Source organism: Ovis canadensis, chromosome 21 (assembly GCF_042477335.2).
Source record: "Ovis canadensis isolate MfBH-ARS-UI-01 breed Bighorn chromosome 21, ARS-UI_OviCan_v2, whole genome shotgun sequence".
Lineage (NCBI taxonomy): Eukaryota > Metazoa > Chordata > Mammalia > Artiodactyla > Bovidae > Ovis > Ovis canadensis.
In genome coordinates this window covers 60,135,536-60,156,005 of record NC_091265.1, presented here as the reverse complement: position 1 = coordinate 60,156,005, position 20,470 = coordinate 60,135,536, and the positions used below count along the sequence as shown (strand labels likewise).

The window sequence follows — 20,470 nt, the reverse complement described above, 5'->3', positions numbered from 1 at the left end:
GTGTGATTCAGTGAAAGCAATACTTAGAATGAGGCTTATGGCATTAAATGCGTATATTAGAAAAGAAGAAAGATCTAAATATGTTATCTAAATTTTTGCTTTAGTATACTAGAGAAACAAGAGTAATATAAGCCTAAAAGAAGTAGAGGAAGTTAAATAACAAAAACTGGAGTGGAATTCAATAAACTGTAAAGGAGAAATTCAACAGAGAAAAGCAATGAAACCAAAATCTGGTTCTATGAAAAGATCAGTAAAATTGATAAGCATCTAGCCAGGCTAACTAAGAAAAAAAGAGAGAAGACACAAATTACTAATATCAGAAATAAAAGAGAGGTCATCATTACTGAGCCCATGGGCAGTAAAAGGATAATAAATATTATGAACAATTGTATGTGCACAGTCTGATAACTTACATGAAATGGACCGATTCCTCAAGTGACACAAAGTAACAAAATTTACATAAAGGAAAAAAAAAACCCTTACACATGGGAAAATAAAAGATTTGCATAGAGCTATCTCTAGAGAAAGTGAATTAATAATTATAATAGTTAATATTATGTTCTTAATGTAATTAAACTAAAATATGTGAGATGGGTTAAACTAGATGGGAGGAATCCTTTCACAGTGTACATGTATATCAATTCATCATGATGTACACTTTAAACATTTTCTAATTTTATATGTCAATTATATCTCAATAAAGTTGAAAAAAAAATCTCTTGAAAGACAACAAAAAATAGCAAAAACCTCCTAAAAAAGAAAGCAACAGGCTGAGATAGTTCCCTGGTGAATTCTACTTGTGAAAAAAAATTTGAGAAAGAACAATAGCAATTCTTTACAATCTCTTTCAGAAAATATTAATAGAAGCAGAGGGAACAACACTTCCTAACTCATTCTTTGAGGCCAGCATTATCCTAATACCAAAACCGGATAAAGACATCACAAGAAAGGAAAGCTACAGAACAATATCACTCGGGTATAGGTGCAAAAATCCTCCGCAAAATATTAGGAAATTGAATTCAGTATACTTACATGTATGCTAATACTTTAGAAGAGTAAATAACAGAAAAGTAAACTAAAATATTTAAAAAGTTACGTAGGGCAGGAGAGAACAGGTTAGAGGGAACAGGGATAGACACTAGGTTTCTCTAAATATATCTTTGTAGTTTGACTTTGGAAATGAAAATAATCACACAAAGTAAAACTAAATCTTTTAAAATCTATCTCTAAAAGTCAAAAGTCATGAAACAAATGAGCCTAACTTTTTATCCAACTGGTAGCATAATCATAGAACTTAAAACCAGTAAACTGATTGGACATCCTAGTGGAATATATCTTAAGGACAAAAAGAACTACAAAAATAATTTTTTAACTGGTAATCACATTGTTAGTTGTAGTGTTGCTATTTTATTGAGACTATTGTGTATGTAATGTGGAACAAGGCTGCAGAGAACTGGGATGTTTCATGTCGGAGAAAAAGATAGCAAGGCAAGAGCAATGAGGTTAGTAAAAACCCTGTTATTGTTCAGTCGCTAAGTTGCGTTCAATTTTTTGTGACCACATAGACTCTAGCCCACCAGGCTCCTCTGTCCATGGGAATTTCCAGGCAGGAATACTGGAGTGGGTTGCCATTTTATTCTCTAGGGGATCTTCCCAGATCAGAGATCAAACCTGTGTCTCCTGCGTTAGCAGGTAAATTCTTTACCACTGAGCTACCAGGGAAGCCCCCAAAACCCTGTAATCCTAGATATAATAGCATAAACTCATGATGTATTTTCTTTTTTAAAGAGAAAAATACATATTTTCATGGAAAACATTTAGAAATGTCCACTGAAAACATCTAGCAGTCATGAGCACATCTAGTGTCAAACTGAATTAGTAAATATCACTTCTTAGTAAAAGGAACCAAGGATCCCTGGATGATTCCAAGTCTGGAGCAGGAACTGTTTTCAAGACAACCCGAGAATATCTTGTGGTTTTGGGAAACAAGGAAACCGATAAAAGTCTACTTTTTGTTGTTTAGTTGCTAAGTAGTGTCTGACTCTTTGCGACCCCATGGACTGTAGCCTGCCAGACTCTTTTGTCTTGCCTGGGATTTTTCAGGCAAGAATACTAGGGTCACATCAAAAGACTCAGACGCTCACTTGAAGAGCTTCCCCCTAGAAAAAGGTGGGACAATTTCAGGATCAATGAGAATAACAAACACAAGTAACTGAAGCATTCAAAATGTTAAAAATACATTATTTAATAATAATACTAAAAAAAAAAAGTTGCCATGGAAGCATGCCAGGGAAACAAGTCATTTCAAAAACTGAGATATCGAAGGAAAGTATCGGGTAATACTCGTGCCTTTCTTATACTCACTGTATCAAGGGGGAACCAAATAGTTGATATGGGGAAGTTTTCCTTTTAGAAGTAAATGGCATCTGGTCCCATCACTTCATGGCAAATAGATGGGGAAAAAGTGAAAACAGTGACAGATTTTATTTTCTTGGGCTCCAAAATTACTGTAGACATGACACTTGCTCCTTGGAAGAAAAGCTATAACCAACCTAGACAGCATATTAAAAAGCAGAGACATCACTTTGCTGACAAAAGTCTGTATAGTCAAAGCTATAGTTTTTCCAGTAGTTATGTATGGATGTGATAGTTGGGCCGTAATGAAGGCTGAGCACCAAAGAATTGATGCTTTCAAACTGGTGCTGGAGAAGACTCTTGAGAATTCCTTGGACAGCAAGGAGATCAAACCAGTCAATCCTAAAGGAAATTAACCCTGAATATTCATTGCAAGGACTGATGCTGAAGCTCCAATTCTTTGGCCACCTGATGTGAAGAGCGGACTCCACTGGAAAAGACCCTGATGCTGAGAAAGATTGAGGGCAGGAGGAGAAGGGGGCAACAGAGGATGAGATGGTTGGGCAGCAGCACCGACTCAGTGGACATGATGAGTTTGGGCAAACTCCAGGAGTTCGTTAAGGAGAGGGAAACCTGGTGTGCTGCAGTCCATGCAGTCTCAAAGAGTTGGACACAACTTAGCCACTGAACAACAAGAATAAAAGTAAATGAAGAAGAAATGCGAACTTAGAATACCAGTTTTGCAACCCGTAGTGACTTGAAACAGCTGGGCAATGATCATCAAGGGCTGCTAACTTGACAGAAAAAGGGAAACATGAGGTATTAGGTCCCTCCAGATGGAAAAACACACTGCCTTCCTTGAAGCAGTCTTCCTCAGCCCCTCCCCGCCCCCAAATCTGATGAAGCTTCTAGATCTAATTACTAATTTACAGGAAATAAGGGCAGATAAACATAACACTATGAGAAAGCAATCACTAAAATCCAGACTATGGGAAACTTAACAGAACCAAAAATGTAAAGATAAATCAAACATCTACTTCCAAATTAAAAAACCCTTATGGAGAAGGAAATGGCAACCCAGTATTCTTGCCTGGGAAATTCCATGGACAGAGGAGCTTGGCAGGCTACAGTCCATGAGAGTCAGACACGACTTAGTGATGGAAACAACAACAAAAGCTAACCCAACATTGTAAAGCCCATCTACTGCAATTAAAAAAAAAAAAACAACTGATTAAAAAAAAAAACCTTAGTAGTACAGCTTTAACAAGATATATATAAACAAGTTGAAAAGCAACTTCATGAGTATTGGTGAAATTCCCATGAAAATGTCAGGAAAAAGGAAAAGATGTCTGTTGATGTGCTAGAAAAGAAAACATGTGAGGTAATGAGGGAGTAAAATGATCATGATCATTATTTGAAAGTGAGATGATTAATTCTGGAAGACCCAGGAAAGAAAAGAAAACTATTAGGAAAAATTAAAAAATTCTAGATATATGTTTAAAAAATTAATATGTAAGAATCAGAGAAATGCAAATCAAAACCACAATGAGGTACCATCTCGAGCCGGTCAGAATGGCTGCTATCAAAAAATCTACAAACAATAAATGCTGAAGAGGGTGCAGAGAAAAGGGAGCCCTCTTACACTGTTGGTGGGCATGCAAACTAGTATAGCCACTATGGAGATCTGTTAGGTAGGTAAAACAGGGAAAAGGAGTCCAAAATGGCGGTGGCTACAAGACAAGGAAGGGAAAAGCCCGCGAAAATGAAACAAAAGAAGATCTGAGGACTGGAGTGAGGACCTCAGGTAAAACAAACAACACTCCCGGCTGGCCCAATTTACATAGGACAGGCCCAGGGAGAGATAAACATATAAACAGAAAAGCCAAAGCTAGCTCGCTCTCTCCCGCGAGCTGGGGCGCTCTTCTCCTCATGTCTTTAGATCCACGTGCCCTCACGCCTCAAAGATGGATTTTCCTGCTATCTTCTAAATAAAATAGAGCTGTAACACTGATTTGTCTAAGAGCTATAACATGGTCCATTAGAGACCTGAGAGCTATAACATGGTCTATCCAAGACCTGAGAGCTGTGACACGCCGAGGGGGCTTTAATGTCCGTCACTCCAAATCTTTGTTGTGACGAGACAAAGAATCGAGGAACACACACTCGCGTGACAGATCCAATACTTTGGCTACCTGATGTAAAGAGCTGACTCACTGAAAAAGACCCTGATGCTGGGAAAGACTGAGGGCAGGAAGAGAAGTGGGCGACAGAGGATGAGGTGGTTGAATGGCATCACCAACTCAAGGGACATGAGTTTGAGCAAACTCCAGGAGATACTGAAGGACCGGGAAGCCTGGTATGCTGCAGTCCATGCAGTTGCAAAGAGTGGGACACGACTTAGCAACTGAAAAACAACAGGAAGGATTTCTAGGATTTGAACTTGTGTTTTAGGGAATTTGAGGGAGCGTTTAAGGAAGTGGGACTTTTCTTTGGATTGGATGCCTTCAGAGAGTGGGAGTATTTCTACGATGGGATATGTTAACAAACATTATCTATACGGAGGCTGACGCTATAATTGGTAAAGTAGCAACAGTCACTATATTATCCAAGATAGAAGAATTCTCATTATTTGTGTTTTGGACAATATTTGTGTTTTTGTCAGTGTTCAGGTGAGTATGAAATGATCTTCCTTTTGTTTTCATAACTCACATCACAGAGTGACCTCCTCAGATATTCTATGAAATTGTTCCTGTTCAACAGACCACCAAAGCCAGATCTTGGAAATCTAAGGATGTTTTTCTCTTTCTCAAATCTATAAATTAAACGCAATTTCAGTCTTAATAACCAGTTTTGTAGGAGTTCGTTTTATGAGAGTACTTGTCAAAATCTAAGTTGGGTATCCGGACACATTAACATTAGAGAAGTGTTAGTAGCTCAGTTGGTAAAGAATCTGCCTGCAATGCAGGAGGCTCGGGTTAGATCCCTGGGGCGGGAAGATCCCCTGCAGAAGGAAATGGCAACCCCCTCCAGTACTCTTGCTGGAGAATTCCATGGACAGAGGAGCCTGGCGGGCCACAGTCCTTGGTATCGCAGAGTCGGACACGACTGTGCGACTAACCTTAAGAAATGAACAAGGAAAGAGTACTGTGACTGAAAAGAAAAGGCAGATACATTGAATATGTGACTACAAAATAAATAAAAGTCTTCTCTGTAATAAAAATGACCAATATACAGGTTTGGAAGACAAACTAGGATAAAATATCTTCACATGTGAAGAAGGGCTGATATCCCTTCTTTGTGGTGTGTGTTACACCACAAACAAAGCACAACACTTTGTACTTTTTAACAATGTTAAAAGTGTACTCTTAGATACCGTTTTAATTTTTTACAGTAAGAATGTATTTCGGGGGCGGAGGGTGGGCCGAGGAATTCAAGGAAAAAACCCTGGGACTGGAACGCCGGGAGGCAGGCTTGGAGAAGCGCCTCAGAGAAGAACTACGCTTCCCACGAGGCTCTGCGCCGACCGCCCCCGACAGGCTCCGCGCGCTTTGCGCGCCAGCTTTGGCCTCAGCCTGCGAGCTGCAGAGTAGTGACGGACTATGGAGAACAGCTACGAGGAGACCATCGACAAACGCCGCGTCCACCTGCGCCCTGATACACTGCGCGATCCCGCCCCCGCCTCGCTGCACCTTCTGCCCTGCGAGGTCCCGGTTAACCGGCCCACGCCGGTGGGGCGCTTCTTCACCCCAGCCATCCGCCTGGGTTCCGACGGTGAGCCCTCGCGGCCGGACTACGGCTCCCGGCGGCCCCCGCGCCGGCATCGCGCTCTCCTCCGCGAGGAACGCCGCCAGGCCTCCTGGGGATCGTGGTCCACCGGAGGCGGCGGGCGGACCGCCACCGGGCTTGCTCCCTTAGGCCTGGGTCAGACCCTCAGAGGCCCTCCCTGCTTCTGCCTTCTCCAGGACTGGAAGCGTCGTTTAGGGGCCGTAGTCTACGTGGCGAGGAGGTGGTGGTGCCGCCCGGCTTCGTGGGATATGTGATGACAGAAGAGAAGGCAGAAGTGTTGGTGGTGAAGCAGGATGACCACGAGCGAGAAGAGCAGGAACTGGAGGAACCCCCCGAGGCGCTGGAGCGGGACTGCGTGAGCACTGGGGGATAGGGTTGGAAGGGAGCCCGGGTGGGAACCGCAGCCCGGATGCTGAGCCAAGGGCCCCTTCCCGGCCCCCAGGACCGCTTTATGGGAGCCACAGCCAGCTTCAGCAGCTTCACCGTGTGGGGCCTGGAATCTATCCCTGGTCCGGATGCCAAACTGCGTGGGGCCCTAAGCTGGCCCAGCCTCGCTGCAGCGGTGAGTAGATGGATGGGCCCTCTCCCTCCCAGGCTTTATCTAACACCGAACCCCCCCGCCCCCCACCCCCGGCCCCACCCCAGCCTGAGTGAATTTGGGGCTGGGGCGAACAATGGGGCAGATGGAGACCCAGTCTGACTGGAGGATTAGACTGGGTAGGGACAGCATGGCTTCCCCAGCACTCTTCTCTGGCCTTCTAGAAGGGCTATGATTCTGAATATCTGGGCCACCCAGTCACTATACTGCAGAAATCCAATAGTAGAGGTGATTCCTGTTGCAGATTCACGCACAGGTACCCGAAGACTGAGAACCAGAGCTTGACATTGAAAGCCACCGAACCCCTCACCCCAGTGTGAAGCCAGAGTCCTTCACCCAATAAAGGAGCTTTTCACAGAACCTGTGAGTTTGCCAACACTGCCCCTTCTCCCACAGAACCTTCCATAGCTCTGACCTCTAGGAACAATTTATTGCCAGGGGGCAATGGGGCAGAAGAGGCCATAATTTTGCAACCAGTACCCACCACACCCCAGCTCCTACTTTACAAAAGAAATTTGTACAGCCGTCAGTCCTCTGTACAAGGCACCCCACCCACCCCTCTTACTATATACACAGCTGCCTGGCTCCCTCTGGTCCCTGGTTCACAGCAGGCCTGGGCCTGCAGCCAGCTGACCGTGGAGTTGCCATGAGCCCTGAGCTCGCCTTGGTGCTGGGCACCAGCTAGCCTTGACCAGGCCCGTCCTCTCCTTTTGGAGTGGTCCTCAGCCCTGTCTCCCTTGGTGTGCCTCTTGGAGACCCTGCTGGGGGCGAGATGGCTGCCAGCTTCAGTTCTGCTGCCTTTGCCGGCATTCCCCGGGCAGCGTCCGGTCACCACTTTCCCCTCTTGCTCCAGTCCTTGGGAGTGAAGTGCAGACACTTGGAGTCGATCCGAAGAAGCCGTTTGAGCATAGCCCGTTCGTGCCCATCCACGATGTCCTCCGACAGGGTGAGGATATACTGGCCCTGGACAGGAGATGGGGCCAGGCAGGTCAGCTCAGGCGGGCCTGTACTCGGGATCCCTGCACACACCTGTCTCCCCCTGCCTGCCTCCCTACCTTGTAGTAGTTGATGAGGTTGAGGTACTGTAGAGTGGATATGACATCCTCCTTCTTGATGCTGGTGATTTCACTGATCTCACTGTGGGAGGGCAAAGATCAGGTCCCCTGGGGGCCTCCATCTCTGCCCAGGCCCCAGTAGCCCAAGGATTGAGAAAGCCCGGGAACAGAAGGTCATGCCATGCACCCCGGGGTAGGCAGGGCCAGGCTCACTTGATGGTGATCTGTGGCCTCTCCCCGCTCTCTGACTTCAACCCCATCAAGATCTCCAGGATGGTCTGGGACCAGTAGCTTCGGTAGGACAGGAGGCCAAGGTCCGAGAGGGGCTTCTCAGGGGTCCCCGTTTTCCCTTCCACTTTGGAGAGTTCATAGCCTAAAGCAATGGAGCAGGAGGAGGTGGATAAACGATCACAGTATTATGCCACTAGTGTCTTAAGAACGCAGGCGATCGGGCAGACTGCATGGCCCCGTCTTGGGCCTGCCACGTGGTGGTTCTGTGGTCTGGGTATGTGGCTTGTCTGTTCAGTGCCTTAGTTTGCTCTAAAGGACTAGCACGCCTACTCTTCAGCTGTGTGCTGAAGCTACAGTCAACCAGGAGCCAGCAAGGGCTTACAGGTGGGACGGGGAAGTGCAGAGAATGGCTTGTGGAAAGAAAGTGCCTCCAGTTTTCCTCGGTCCTACCACACTGGGTATGTGAGGAGAAAAGTGGGCCAGGCCCCACCTCTGGTCCAGGCCTGAGGATGCTCAGATTCTCAGTCATAACAGTCCCCCAGCTGTGAACAGAGAACCATCAGCGGCTCTAAGACCAGGCTGGGTGGCTGGGAGGAATTAAGGGGAGTGATGCCAAAGCACTTCCCAGTCAGAGGAGGCCATTCCTCAGCAGTAACTGCCTTTGCCAGGGCGCTCTCCCTCCCAATTCTACTGCTCTGCCCTCCTACGCGGGTGACCACTGAGCAGGCAGTTCCTGGTGAGACCCTCAAGCCCTGCAAAACCCTGAGCAGTTTCACATCTGTTGGACAGAGTCATTTTTCCCATCAGGGCCCTGAGATGTCTCCACTATTTCTAGAAGCCCTTCTTCACCCTCAGTCATCACGAGCCTTGTGTTGGAGCGTAGCCTTTCTGCTTTCCCCTTGATACGTCTTTATTAGCCAGTCTGACCCTCTTGCCCAACCTCCTGTGACTTCCACCAAAAAGCCTGGTGGGGAGGACAGAGAGGCCTCTGCTTTGGAGGCAGGAAGCAGGGAAGAGAGAAGGGGCACACTGGAGTTCTCACTCAGCTTTGCTGGGCAGGTGTGCGTGCAGAGTCCTGACCAATCAACTGGAGGCCACGCTTGCCTCCTTAGTGGCAGGGACTCCTGGCCCCTCCCAGTGAATACCCCCTGCCCCCAGGAGCTGCCTGAACTGGTGCTTCTGGTATCCTGTCTGCTCCTGCCAGGCACAGTGAGCACGTCTCCTTGGTGGCCCCGCACACATCCCATCTCCACTGGGTCTGAGCTCTAAGGCTTAAGCTGAGTTTCCTAAGCATCCTCCTGCCCTGCCAGACAGAGGGCTTCCTGAAGATGTGACCCCATCTTGGCATCTTTCTACCAATAAAACTTCTCAAGGTGACCTGTGATCAAGTCAGGCTTCCACGTCTTCATCAGGGAGCCAAGGCTCCCTCCTCATCTCCCAGGTCAGAGCTTGGTTATCCCAAGGGTGCAGTGAACAGTGAGGTGAACAGAATGAGGGGAGGAGGCTGGGCAGCGAAAGGGGCCTTGGAGGCCAATGCAGAGTTCACATTTGACAAAGGGCAGAGGCCAGGTCCCCTGTGAGTCATGTTGACGTGACATCCACTGTCTGCAAGGCTCAGGCGACAAGTGGAGAAATGAGCCACAGGTCCTTGCCCAGGAACGTGTACAACTGCACAGGCCCAGACAGCTGATCAAGAGTGGCTCACTCAGCTTCTGCCCATGGCCCTGGGCAGGGGCTGATGAGTCAGATTTGGGAACAGCTGAGTGGTGCTCAGCACCATGGCCAAGGAACTACGAGGGACTGAGAGCCTAGTGCAGACGAACAGGGGAGTCACCGCAGAACGGAGAGAACCTTGGGAGGGGCCCACCTTTATTCCTGGCCAGTTCCCCCGGTGACCGGACTGCAAGGCCAGGGCTGGGAACACAGCAGCCCCATCCGTCTGTGTGTACAGCCCAGGGGCCTGGGCCTGCCTGCTCCCACCCTGGCCCCCGGCCCCCGGGCAGCAGCGCAAGTACTCACTGAACTCGATCAGCAGCTTTCCGTAGCCCCGGCGCTGGTAGGGGGGCAGGGTCAGGATGCAGGCCACGTTGTAGTCTTCCGTGGACTCCTTTTCCTGGAAAAGCCGGGCTGGAGTGAGTGTGAGGGGAGGGACCCAGCTCAGGGCAGGACTGAAGGACCACCTGCAGGAGTGCTCACCTTGGAGAAGTAGCCCACTATATGGAAGCCCTTGCAGTCATACTCTGTCATGACGTAGAAGAGGAAAGGGTCTGTGTCATAGTACAGCGTCTTGTGGTCGAGGAAACACTTAGCCAGAAGACACAGGTTTTGGGAGTAACTCTGCGAAAGACAAGGTCTGTCACCACCCCGGTGGCTCTCTTGGAGTGTGGCCGTCAGGCTGGGGTCAGCTTGGAGCTTCTTTTTCCCCCAGGCTGAAAGGGTTAAGCATTCCTCCCTGGGGCCTGAACCCATCCATGGGCCAGGCTGTCCCGAGGCACGGGCCCTTCTTAGCATTCAGGAGTCCCTGTTCCAGCTGTGATGGTATTCAAGCACCAACCTCCAGGTGAGCTGGGCAGGTTTGCCCCTACTCCCCGTACCGCCACCTAACTGGCCTGGAAGGCTTCCACTGCCCTCTGCCACAGTTACCAGTCAACAAACTGATGAGTGCCCCCCAGGAAGACTGACCAAGGCTTATGAGAAAAGCTCTGCCTGTGTGACAGTCTCAGGAGTCCAGCTGTCAAAAAGCCACAGTACTCTCTTGCCCAGTCACATGTCCTGAAAACACATCTGCTCGTCTACAACACGGGTGAAGAAGTCTGGGGTCTCTCAAGGGCTGCCCCAGTAAAATTCATCTTGCAACTATACTCCATGCTCACAACTCTCCTGCATATCACCAGAGGCTTTTTAAGCACCTGCTAGGCTCAGAGAAGGCAATGGCACCCCACTCTAGTACTCTTGCCTGGAAAATCCCATGGACAGAGGACCCTGGTGGGCTGCAGTCCATGGGGTTGCTGAGAGTCGGGCACGACTGAGCGACTTCACTTTCACTTTTATGCATTGGAGAAGGAAATGGCAACCCACTCCAGTGTTCTTGCCTGGAGAATCCCAGGGACGGGAGAGCCTGGTAGGTTGCCGTCTATGGGGTCACACAGAGTTGGACATGACTGAAGACTTAGCAGCAGCAGCAGGAGGCATGGCCACTTGGATACCAAAGCCTGCACCTAACACAGTTAACGGTGGTTAAACCAGCATCTTTCTCCTAAGCTCCCCCAGCACTCAAGCCAGAGTGCTCTCCTGCCAGTCAGTGATTGTCCTTCCCTCCCCACCCTCCAGGGCCCAGGGATGGAGGCCTTTCACTCTTAAAGGTCCTTGCAGGCTATTCCCTTCTTCCTCCTCACAGCCAGAATAAGGCAGGTGTGAAGCCCCAGACCTGTAATGTCCCCACTTCCCAGCTGACCTCAGTCCCACCACCTGAACTCTCTCCTTGTAACAGAGCCTTCCTTCATCCTGTCTGCGCTCCAGCTGGAAGGACAGCTCTTTGATGCTCACTGTCTGCACAGGCACACCTCATTTTATTAGCTTTCACAGAGATTGCTTTTTTTTTAAACAAAGGTTTGTGGCAACCCTGCCTTAAGTTTATCAGTGCCATTTTCCCAACAGCATTTGCTCATGTCACATCTCGTCACCTTTTCATAATTCTTGCAATAATATTCCAAACCTATTCATTATTATTGTATTTGTTACAGTAATCAGTGGTTTTTGATGTTACCACTGTAATTTTTTTGAGATACTGTTATTGCACCCTTAATAGACTAGCACAACATAAATATAACTTTTATAGAGTTTGGGAAACCGGAAAAACTCTCGTGACTGCTTTATTTCAACGCTCACCTTGTCACAGTGGTCTAGAACTGAACCTGCAGGATCTCTGGGCTCTGCCAGTACGTCCACTCCTGCCCTTCAGAACCCGCTGCTGGGGATTCCTGTACCCACCCTACCCTTGTGTCAAGGTTCAGAGGTTACCTCCTCTTTGAAGCCTTGCTGATCACCCTGGGATCCTGACAGCCCACTTTTCTCATGAAACATATCACACTGGGATCCAAACTGCTACTGGCCTGTTTGTCTTCCCCTGTGAGCTCTCAGAGAACAGAGATTTTGTCAAATTCCTGGTCACTCTGTATCTACCAGCACCCGGCCTACAGCAAGAATGCAGTAAATGCGGTGAAGAGATCTGTCCCCTGTAACTGTCAGTGTCTTCCGGAGCTGGAAGAAGCTACTCACTCAACTCCCCCAGACTCCCGGCACCAAAGCCTTCCCGCTGCCCTTCAGCCCCTGACCTTGTTCTTACGTCCGTCGATCTCAAAGAAGGAGATGGTGCCCTTGCGGTAGATCTCATTGCCAGGAGGATGTCGCAGGTCACACTTGGTCTGAGGAAGAGAGGAGGATCAGGCACAGGGGCGGAGGTGAGGGGGTGCTGCTAGGAGGGTGGCCCCTGGGACTCCCCATACCAAGTGACGCTGCAGACACTTGAGGCTTCGGCCATACTTGAGGCAGAACTCGCAGAGGTAGAGGACGGGCAGCGCGGTGAGCTCCTGAGGGTACGGGGAGAAGTACCAGGGCTTGAGGCGGTGCCGGCCCAGCTCGATGCACTCGATGTTCTTCATCCGGGTGACGATGTCGTCGTGGCTCCGGTCAGATACCAGGCTCCCAGTCATGCGAGGAGCGGACGGGATTCCATCTGAGCTGTCCTGGGAGTCCTGCCCAGGGCCCGTGAAAGATACCAGGTTACAGAAGACAACGCAAGCAGCACACTCCACAGCTCACAGCCCTTCCACAGGTTTCCTAACAGCGACCCTCCTAGGGGAGGTACTGCAATCCCCACTTGCCAACTGAAGAAACCAAGACTTGGATGATTTTCACCTGGAAGGTGAAAAAGATCACCTAGTGCAGGATCTGAATCAGTTCCGCCTCACCCCTAATTCCAACACCCTTTCTGCCCAGTACCCCTTGTTCATTTTTAAAGTAGTCACTAAACCCCGTGCCCTCCTTATGTCCCCTTCATTTCACCCTTCCCTCCTCCCCAGACCTACCTCATCAGTGCCCAAACAATTTGATTTCCGCTTCCGCCCGGGCTGAGCTGCCACTGCCCTCCGGGCTGATCCATTCTGCAAATGATAGTGGAGGGACAGAAAGAGTGGCTGTGAGGTGAGCCCAAAGGGGCTATCAGAGGGTAGGAGGGCAGAAGAGATGGCTTGGGGGACTCACCTGGGGGAAAACTGAGGCCGGGGCTGTCTCGCTGGGCACTGGAGTTGCTGGTGAAACCACCTCCACCTTCCGTTTCTGCAGAGAGAAACCAGGACAGGTGGGTCAGAAGGTAGAGAAGGTGGGACCTGAGAGGAAAGCAAGGTCCCTGGAATTGCTGAGGGTACCGTTGAGCGGTGGTTGGGCTGCAGGCAGGAGCTGGAGGAGAGCGGCTGGTCGGGCTCGCCACCGGGAATGGCCTCCCGCTCCTTGGGCAGGTTGAAGCGGAGTGTGATCTGAACCGGGATTGGCAAAGTCTTCCCGCTGGCCTGGGCGGAGGCCGGCTGTAGAGATAGGTCCAGGGTCTTCCTCTGGGGCTGGGATGGTGGTGGGATGGGGAAGGGGAGTAGGGCCCCCTCGGCATGGAGTGATCAAACCCCACCCTCTGCCCTCTCAAGGACACAGGTACAGTCACTGGACTCTGGAAGCTACATCTGCAGTCTGGGCCCCATCCTTTACAAGCTGAAGCCAGGGTGGGAGGGCACAGCCTCTCGCCCATCTGGGAGCCACTGAGGCCAAGAGATTTTAAAAGTAGGCAGGAGAGAAGAGGTGAAGCAGGGGACCTACTCACCACCTCTCTCTCTGGAGAGCCGGGTCGGGACCCAGGAAGTCCGTTCTTAGTGGGGGTCTTGGCCTCTTTCTTGGGGAACTGGATCTTCTTCAGGTCCAGCCGCTCGTGGGTCACCCATTCATCCAGGCGTTTGTTGACTGCAGCAGTGGGTATGGCTCAGGAAGGAGTGCCAGAGGCTGCCCCCCAACCCTCCAGCCCCACCTCATCCCGGCCCAGAACTCACAATCAATGTAATGGACGTAGAAAAGCTTCCGGCCACTGATGTCCTTCACGCTCAGAATCTCAGCGAGTGCTGTGGGAACAGCAAAGGCAAGGGCCTTAGACTGGCCAGGCCATGAAGCTCCACCCTCCTACGATCTGAACTCCACCACCAGGCCCGAACCCTAAAGCCCCAGCACTTGGAACCGCTCTCAAAAGCCCCGGTCAGTCACCAAGTGCCATCCCCTCTTCAAGCCCTGCCCTGACCAGCTCTAAAGGCTAAAAGCCACGCCCCTCCTGAGTATCTGCGCCCCGCCCGCTCCAGGATTCTAGAGGCCCCACCCCCTCCCCGGGGTTCGGTTGACTCTCCCCCCGCCCCTCGCCCTCAGGTTCCTTAGCCCCGCCCCCCGACGTCACTCACGCCACTCATCTTCGTTGTCCTGGTTCCGCCGCAGCACAGGCAGGCGGCAGCCCTCGATTATCTCCCCCTGGGGAGACAGCGCGGCGCCAGGGTCGGCTACTGGGGGGCCTCGGGCTCTACCCACCTCCCCTGGCTCCCTCCGCCCCGCCCCAGGCACCGGACTCACCACCTCCGCCATCTTCCCTCCCTCCACTGCCACTTCCGGCCCCTCTGGGAGCCGTCACTTCCGGGACTGAGCACGTTGTAGGCCCCGTCTTCCCCGAAGCGGCTTTACGAGTAGGTTCTTAAGAGACACCGCCGCCCAGCTTGCTGACGGAGCCGGCCAGTTTGGCTGGCGGGGGCATAGGGTGTTTTAAGGCTCAGGTCAGGTCCTGGATGGAATCCCCACAACGTGTGCAACGATTGGAGGAAAACTGAGTCAGTCACGTGACGCTCACCGGGTGCGACGCCGGTCACGTGGGATTGGTGTTTGTGCCTAGCGGGCGGCCGCTTGGGCGTCTCCTAGTGGCGTCAAGGCTGCGTCATGGGGAGTGAGCTGCGTGTGCTCGGCTGGGGGATTGAGGGGCGGATTTCGAAAAGTGGGCACCAGGACCCCCGCAAGTTGTGGACTTTCCTAGGGTTGGGGGTCCACGGAAGAAGGTTTATAGGTTTGTTTTGTATGTTAGGTTGCTAATTATACGAGTTGTTATTGTTCAGACGTCTAAGTCGTGTCGACTGTTTGTGACTCCCGTGAACTGCCAGGCTCCTCTGTCTTTCCCTATCTCCCGGAGTTTGCGTAAACTCATGTCCATTGAGTCAGTGATGCTCTCCAACCATTTCATCCTCTGCCCTCCCCTTTTCTTGCCCTCAGACTTTCCCAGCATCAGTGTCTTTTCTTCGCATCAGGTGGCCAAAGTATCGGGGTTTTCATGTTCACCGTCAGTCCTTCCCATGAATAGTCAGATGATTTCTTTTAGAATTGATTAATACATTCAACAACTGTTTAATAATCTGTTACCGTGTCCCAGGCATTTTATCTAGGAGCCTGGGATACATCAATGAATAAAATAACTTGCAGCTCCTGGAGCTTGAATTCTTGGAGGCTGAGAGGGAAAAGAGGGGTGTGGATCACAAACAGTAAATATATTTTAAAAATAAATTATCTAGTCTATTAAAGAGTGATAAGTGTTTTGGGAAACAGCAACAACGAAATACACAAGGTGCAGGGAATGACCAGGTAGGCAAACTAGCCTGCAGGTCAAATCCAACCCTATTCTAGTTTTCCTGCTCAGTGGGCAAAGAATGGTCTTCATACTCTTTTTAAAGCTTGGGGAGACATAAATAGAATATTTCATGATACGTGGAAATTCTGAAATTCAAATTTCAGGGTCCATAAATTATGTTTTATTGAAACATAGCCACCATCTCATTCACTGACATTTTGTCTATGACATCTTCCACGTTAAAGCTGAATGCCCACAAAGCCTAAAACATTTACTGTCTGGCCATTTACAAAAAATGTTTGCCAACCCATGCTTTACCTTCTATTGTGCTATCAAACAGGGTGTCCCTGGTAGCTAAGTGGAAAGAATCTGGCTGCAATGCAGAAGACACAGGCTCAGTCCCTGGGTGGGGAAGATCCCTTGCAGGAGGAAATGGCAACCCACTCCAGCATTCTTGCCTGGAGAAATCCATGGACAGAGGAGCCTTGTGGGATCACAAAGAGTTCCCCATGGGATCTCGAAGAGTTCAGGCAGGACTGAGCAACTAACACATATCAAATACAAAAGTAGATTCTTAATGTGTCTGTTGTTCTGTGACCAGCTTGTTCACTTAGTAACATAAATCGAACATTTCTCACATTCTAGAGCACTATTTTAATGGCTACATAGTGTTTTGTTGCTTCAGTTCAGTTCAGTTGCTCAGTTGTGTTGGACTCTTTTCGACCCCGTGAATTGCAGCACGCCAGGCCTCCCTGTCCATCACCAACTCCCGGAGTTCACTCAGACTCGCGTCCATCAAGTCAGTGATGCCATCCAGCCATCTCTATGCACCTTATCTGCCACAACCAATTTCTTCTTGTTGAATATTCAAGTTCCAGCTTTCCCATCTTACAAACAGTGCCACAAAGAGCATCTTGATACATACAGCTTTTCACATATTCGTCCCAACATGGTAGCAGTTTCAATCTCTGCCACCTTATCCAAGTCACCAGTGACCCCCATATTCTTCATCCAATGGCCACTTCTCAGACATTTTGTCCATGACATTTGGCATGGTTGGTTACTTCCTACCTTGAAACTCTTCTGTCCTGGTTTCTAGGATACCAGGCTTTCCTGATTTCTTTCCAGCTTTCCCATTGCTCCTTATCTCCTTTATGGGTTGCTCCTCTTGTCTGTGACCTCTAAACCTTCCCAGGCCCCGGGTTCAGTCCTGAACTTCACCTGTATATCCACAATCACTCCCTTCGTGATGCCCTAGAAGCTCATGGCTTTAAATACCATTCACATGCTGAGGTTTCTCAAATTTATACCTCTGTATTTAGCCACTTGGCTTACTCCCTTACTTCATTAAAGTCTGTTCAAATGTCACCTTCTCCTTTAAGTCACCCCTGACTTCCCCAGTTGTCTGCTCATCCCCCACCACCTCCGCTCCCCTCCTCTGTTTCATTTTCCTTCATAGTATTCAGCTGTCAGATCATGTCTTCTCCTTATTCGCTTATTACTGTCTTTCCCTCACTAGAATGTAAGATCCATGAATGCAGTCTTTATGCAGTTTGCCCAGTGCTATTTTCCCAGCCTCCACAGCGCCTGTCTCATAGTAGGTATTCAGCTAAACTGTCAAATGGATGAAGAATGGGGAGCCAGAGATGTGAACTGACATTTGCTGCCAAGAGTCTTGTAAGTTGGGCTCTCCCTGGGACTCAGGGAAAACAGCTTGAGGTGGGGGCCCAGGCAGGGGTCTCAGAGCATCTGATAGGCGACCTGCAGTTGAGAAGGGGGGGTAGCATTGGCTGGAGAAAGGGGTTGGGACTGTTTCAGGCAGTGAGGACAGAAACAGCAGAGAGAAAAGAAACACTTGGTGATGGGACTTCCCTAGTGGTCCAGTGGTTAAGACTCTGCACTTCCACTGCAGGGGCCACTGGTCGGGGAACTAAGATCCCACGAGCCACTCGGCCTGGTCAAAATAAAAGAGTTAGGTCATCGGCCATTCACCAGTATTCACTGAGCACCCACCGTGTGCCACCCCTGCAGGAGCAACTTGAACAAGTACAGATGAGTCCCCTGCTCTAGTGGGTCAGACATGAGCAGCTGACAACCCAAAGCATAAGAGCCCCTTCAGACAGCAGTAAGTACTGTGACAATGTGGAAACAGTGTGAGGAGCTGGTCAGCTGGGGCCTCTCTAGAAGCTGTCACGCAGGAGTCACACAGTGTCCCTCGCCGGCCGCTTCCAGAGGGAATGTCTCCATCCCTGTGGATCAAACGTGGGCTTCAGGATGGTCTCATCTGGAGACTAGATGAAGTCACCAACAATGTGGGTTCTGTTCCCAGTCTCGCCTTGCCAGGGTTAGTCTCCTCCTACATTCAAGGTGGCCCCTTCTTATAGTCGCAGCACAGCTGCCCACGGTTCTAGAGCAGGGGTCCCCAGTCTCTGAGCCAAGAACTGGTACTGGTTCACAGCCAGTTAGGACCTGGGCCGCACAGCAGGAGGTGAGCGGCAGGCAAACCAGCGAAGCTTCCTCTACAGCTTCCTGTCCCTCGAGTTTCTGCCTGAACCATCCCCACCCCACCCATCCCACTCCCGGGCCATGGAGGAATTATCTTCCATGTTACTCGTCCCTGGTGCCGCGAAGGTTGGGGACCACTGCTCTAGAGCCTACATGTGTCCAAGGCCTTATCTATGGAGAAAAGCTGTGGAAGGAAAGCCCTAGGATTGAACCATTTGGGGGCATGTGCCTCCGCCACAGCCAATCTCGGTGACCAGGAGAATTCTACTGGTGTACACAAGCCAGGGCCCACCAGCAGGGGTGGGGGTGGGGTGCAGTTTAGTGTATCCCAGGAGAGAGAACCTGGGGTGGGGTTGGGAGATGGGGGGGAGTGATGATCCAGGAATCAGAAAGCAGGCCAATCCTGGCCTTTTATGGCACTTTTGTAAGGAAGTCAGGTATTGCTTTAAGTGCAGCAGGAGTCAATGGGGAATTTAGAGCAAGAAAATTAAGTATTGGATAGATAAAGAAGATTTGGTACGTATGTACAATGGAATATTTAGTTTATTTTAGTGAAGTTGCTCTTGAGAGTCCCTTGGACTGCAAGGAGATCCAACCAGTCCATTATAAAGGAGATCAGTCCTGGGTGTTCATCGGAAGGACTGATGCTAAAGCTGAAACTCCAGTACTTTGGCCACCTGATGCGAAGAGTTGACTCGTTGGAAAAGACTGTGATGCTGGGAAGGCTTGGAGGCAGGAGGAGAAGGGGACAACAGAGAATGAGATGGCTGGATGGCATCACCGACTCGATGGACATGAGTTTGGGTGAAGTCCGGGAGTTGGTGATGGACAGGGAGGCCTGGCATGCTGCAATTCATGGGGTCGCAAAGAGTCGGATACGACTGAGTGACTGAACTGAACTGAACTAGTGAAGTTGCTCAGTCGTGTCTGATTCTTTGCAACCCCATGGACTGTAGCCTATTAGGCTCCTCCGTCCATGGGATTTTCCAGGCAAGAGTACTGGAGTGGGTTGTCATTTTCTTTTCCAGGGGATCTTCCTGACCCAGGGATTGAACCCAGGTCTCCCGCATTGCAGGCAGACACTTTATCGTCTGAGCCACAGTACTCTAGAGGTTAGGACAATGGAATATTACTCAGCCATTAAAAAGAATGAAATAATGCCATTTGCAGCAGCATGGATGGGCCTAAAGATTATCATACTGATGAAGTCAGAGAAAGAGAATTATGGTATGATATCTCTTGTATGTGGGGCTTTCCAGGTGGTGCTAGTGGTAAAGAACCCACCTGCCACCTGCCAAACAATGCAGGAGACAATAAGAGGCATGGGTTCGATCTGTAGATGGGGAGGATCCCCTGGAAGAGGGCATGGCAACTCACTCCAGTATTCTTGCCTGGAAAATCTCATGGACAGAGGAGCCTGGCAGGCTACAGTTCATAGGGTCGCAAAGAGTCAGACACAACTGAAGCAACTTTGTACACAGCACACATACTTGTATGCAGAATCTAAAAAGAAATTATACAGGTGAGCTTATTTACCAAACAGAAACAGACTCACAGACTTGGAGAACGAACTAATGGTTTCCCTGGGGGAAGAGTCTGGGGAAAGGATAGTTAGGGAGTTCAGGAGTGATACATACACATTTTTTAAAATGGATAACCAACAGGACCTATTGTATAGCACAGGGAACACTGCTCAATGTTATGTAACAACCCAAATGGGGAAAGAATTTGAAAAAGAGGAGATGCACGTATATGTGTAACTGAGCTACTTTGCTGTCCACCTGAAATTAACACAACATTGTTAGTCAACTGTACTCCAACATGAAAAGTTAAAAACAAATAAAGAACATAATGTCACTGATTAAAGGTTCAAAAGATGGCTGAGGAAATGATACTTCTGGAAACAGGATATGAGTAGCAGTCTGAGTGTAGCTAGAAGGTTCTTGCTGCTGCAGGGGCAAGGACTGACGGTGGCTGGAGACTAAGGTATGGCCTACAGTGTGGTGAGAAAGAAGGCCTGGCAGGCACAAGAAGGCAGGGGCTGGCAGCCCTCCTGGGCCCCAGATCTCTGGGCGCCTTGGATCCTGAAGAATGAGAACCCTTATTCCATAGTCTGTTTGGAAGAGAGGAACACAGACATCTGTTTTCCAAACCCATGTGCTATGGTTGTGCTTATAAGATCCAGACCCATCGAAATGCTGGCTGAATTCACAGTGGGAGTAAAGAAACACTTCCTCTAAACTGCACTAA

At 49.6% G+C, this 20,470-nt stretch overlaps 2 protein-coding genes across 5 annotated transcripts; one reads left to right on the top strand and one right to left on the bottom strand.

Annotated features, from left to right (window-relative positions):
- Positions 1–5,865: 5,865 nt before the first annotated feature.
- On the top strand, positions 5,866–7,099 carry RNASEH2C (ribonuclease H2 subunit C). Its single transcript, XM_069566262.1, has 4 exons — positions 5,866–6,126; positions 6,318–6,496; positions 6,584–6,703; positions 6,984–7,099. The coding sequence occupies exons 1-4, from the start codon at positions 5,955–5,957 to the stop codon at positions 7,008–7,010; spliced, it is 498 nt and encodes a 165-aa protein (XP_069422363.1). The 5' UTR covers positions 5,866–5,954; the 3' UTR covers positions 7,011–7,099.
- Positions 7,100–7,150: 51 nt separating this feature from the next.
- Positions 7,151–14,986, bottom strand: KAT5 (lysine acetyltransferase 5). Of its 4 annotated transcripts, XM_069566258.1 has the most exons (14): positions 14,680–14,963; positions 14,514–14,580; positions 14,118–14,186; positions 13,895–14,031; positions 13,452–13,607; positions 13,288–13,362; positions 13,113–13,187; positions 12,531–12,779; positions 12,360–12,449; positions 10,222–10,362; positions 10,045–10,138; positions 8,008–8,167; positions 7,795–7,876; positions 7,151–7,702 (listed from the first exon to the last, which is right to left on the bottom strand). In XM_069566258.1, exons 1-14 carry the CDS (start codon positions 14,689–14,691, stop codon positions 7,568–7,570), a joined length of 1,542 nt encoding a protein of 513 aa, XP_069422359.1. In that variant the 5' UTR covers positions 14,692–14,963; the 3' UTR covers positions 7,151–7,567. The 4 variants fall into 4 exon arrangements, with proteins under 4 accessions (XP_069422359.1, XP_069422362.1, XP_069422358.1 ...); XM_069566261.1 differs by lacking the exon at positions 13,452–13,607 and having other exon boundaries at positions 14,680–14,986; XM_069566257.1 differs by having other exon boundaries at positions 14,514–14,910.
- Positions 14,987–20,470: the final 5,484 nt, after the last annotated feature.

Bases quoted from the DNA above. Each gene is read 5' to 3' on its own strand.
- RNASEH2C (XM_069566262.1), top strand. From the start codon at position 5,955: ATGGAGAACAGCTACGAGGAGACCATCGACAAACGCCGCGTCCACCTG. The intron at 6,127-6,317 runs GTGAGCCCTCGC...TGCCTTCTCCAG, and splicing joins CATCCGCCTGGGTTCCGACG to GACTGGAAGCGTCGTTTAGG. The intron at 6,497-6,583 runs GTGAGCACTGGG...CCCGGCCCCCAG, and splicing joins AGGCGCTGGAGCGGGACTGC to GACCGCTTTATGGGAGCCAC.
- KAT5 (XM_069566257.1), bottom strand. From the start codon at position 14,691: ATGGCGGAGGTGGTGAGTCCGGTGCCTGGGGCGGGGCGGAGGGAGCCA. The intron at 14,187-14,513 runs GTGAGTGACGTC...CTGTTCCCACAG, and splicing joins GGACAACGAAGATGAGTGGC to CACTCGCTGAGATTCTGAGC. The intron at 13,363-13,451 runs GTACCCTCAGCA...TTCTCTCTGCAG, and splicing joins AGCCCAACCACCGCTCAACG to AAACGGAAGGTGGAGGTGGT.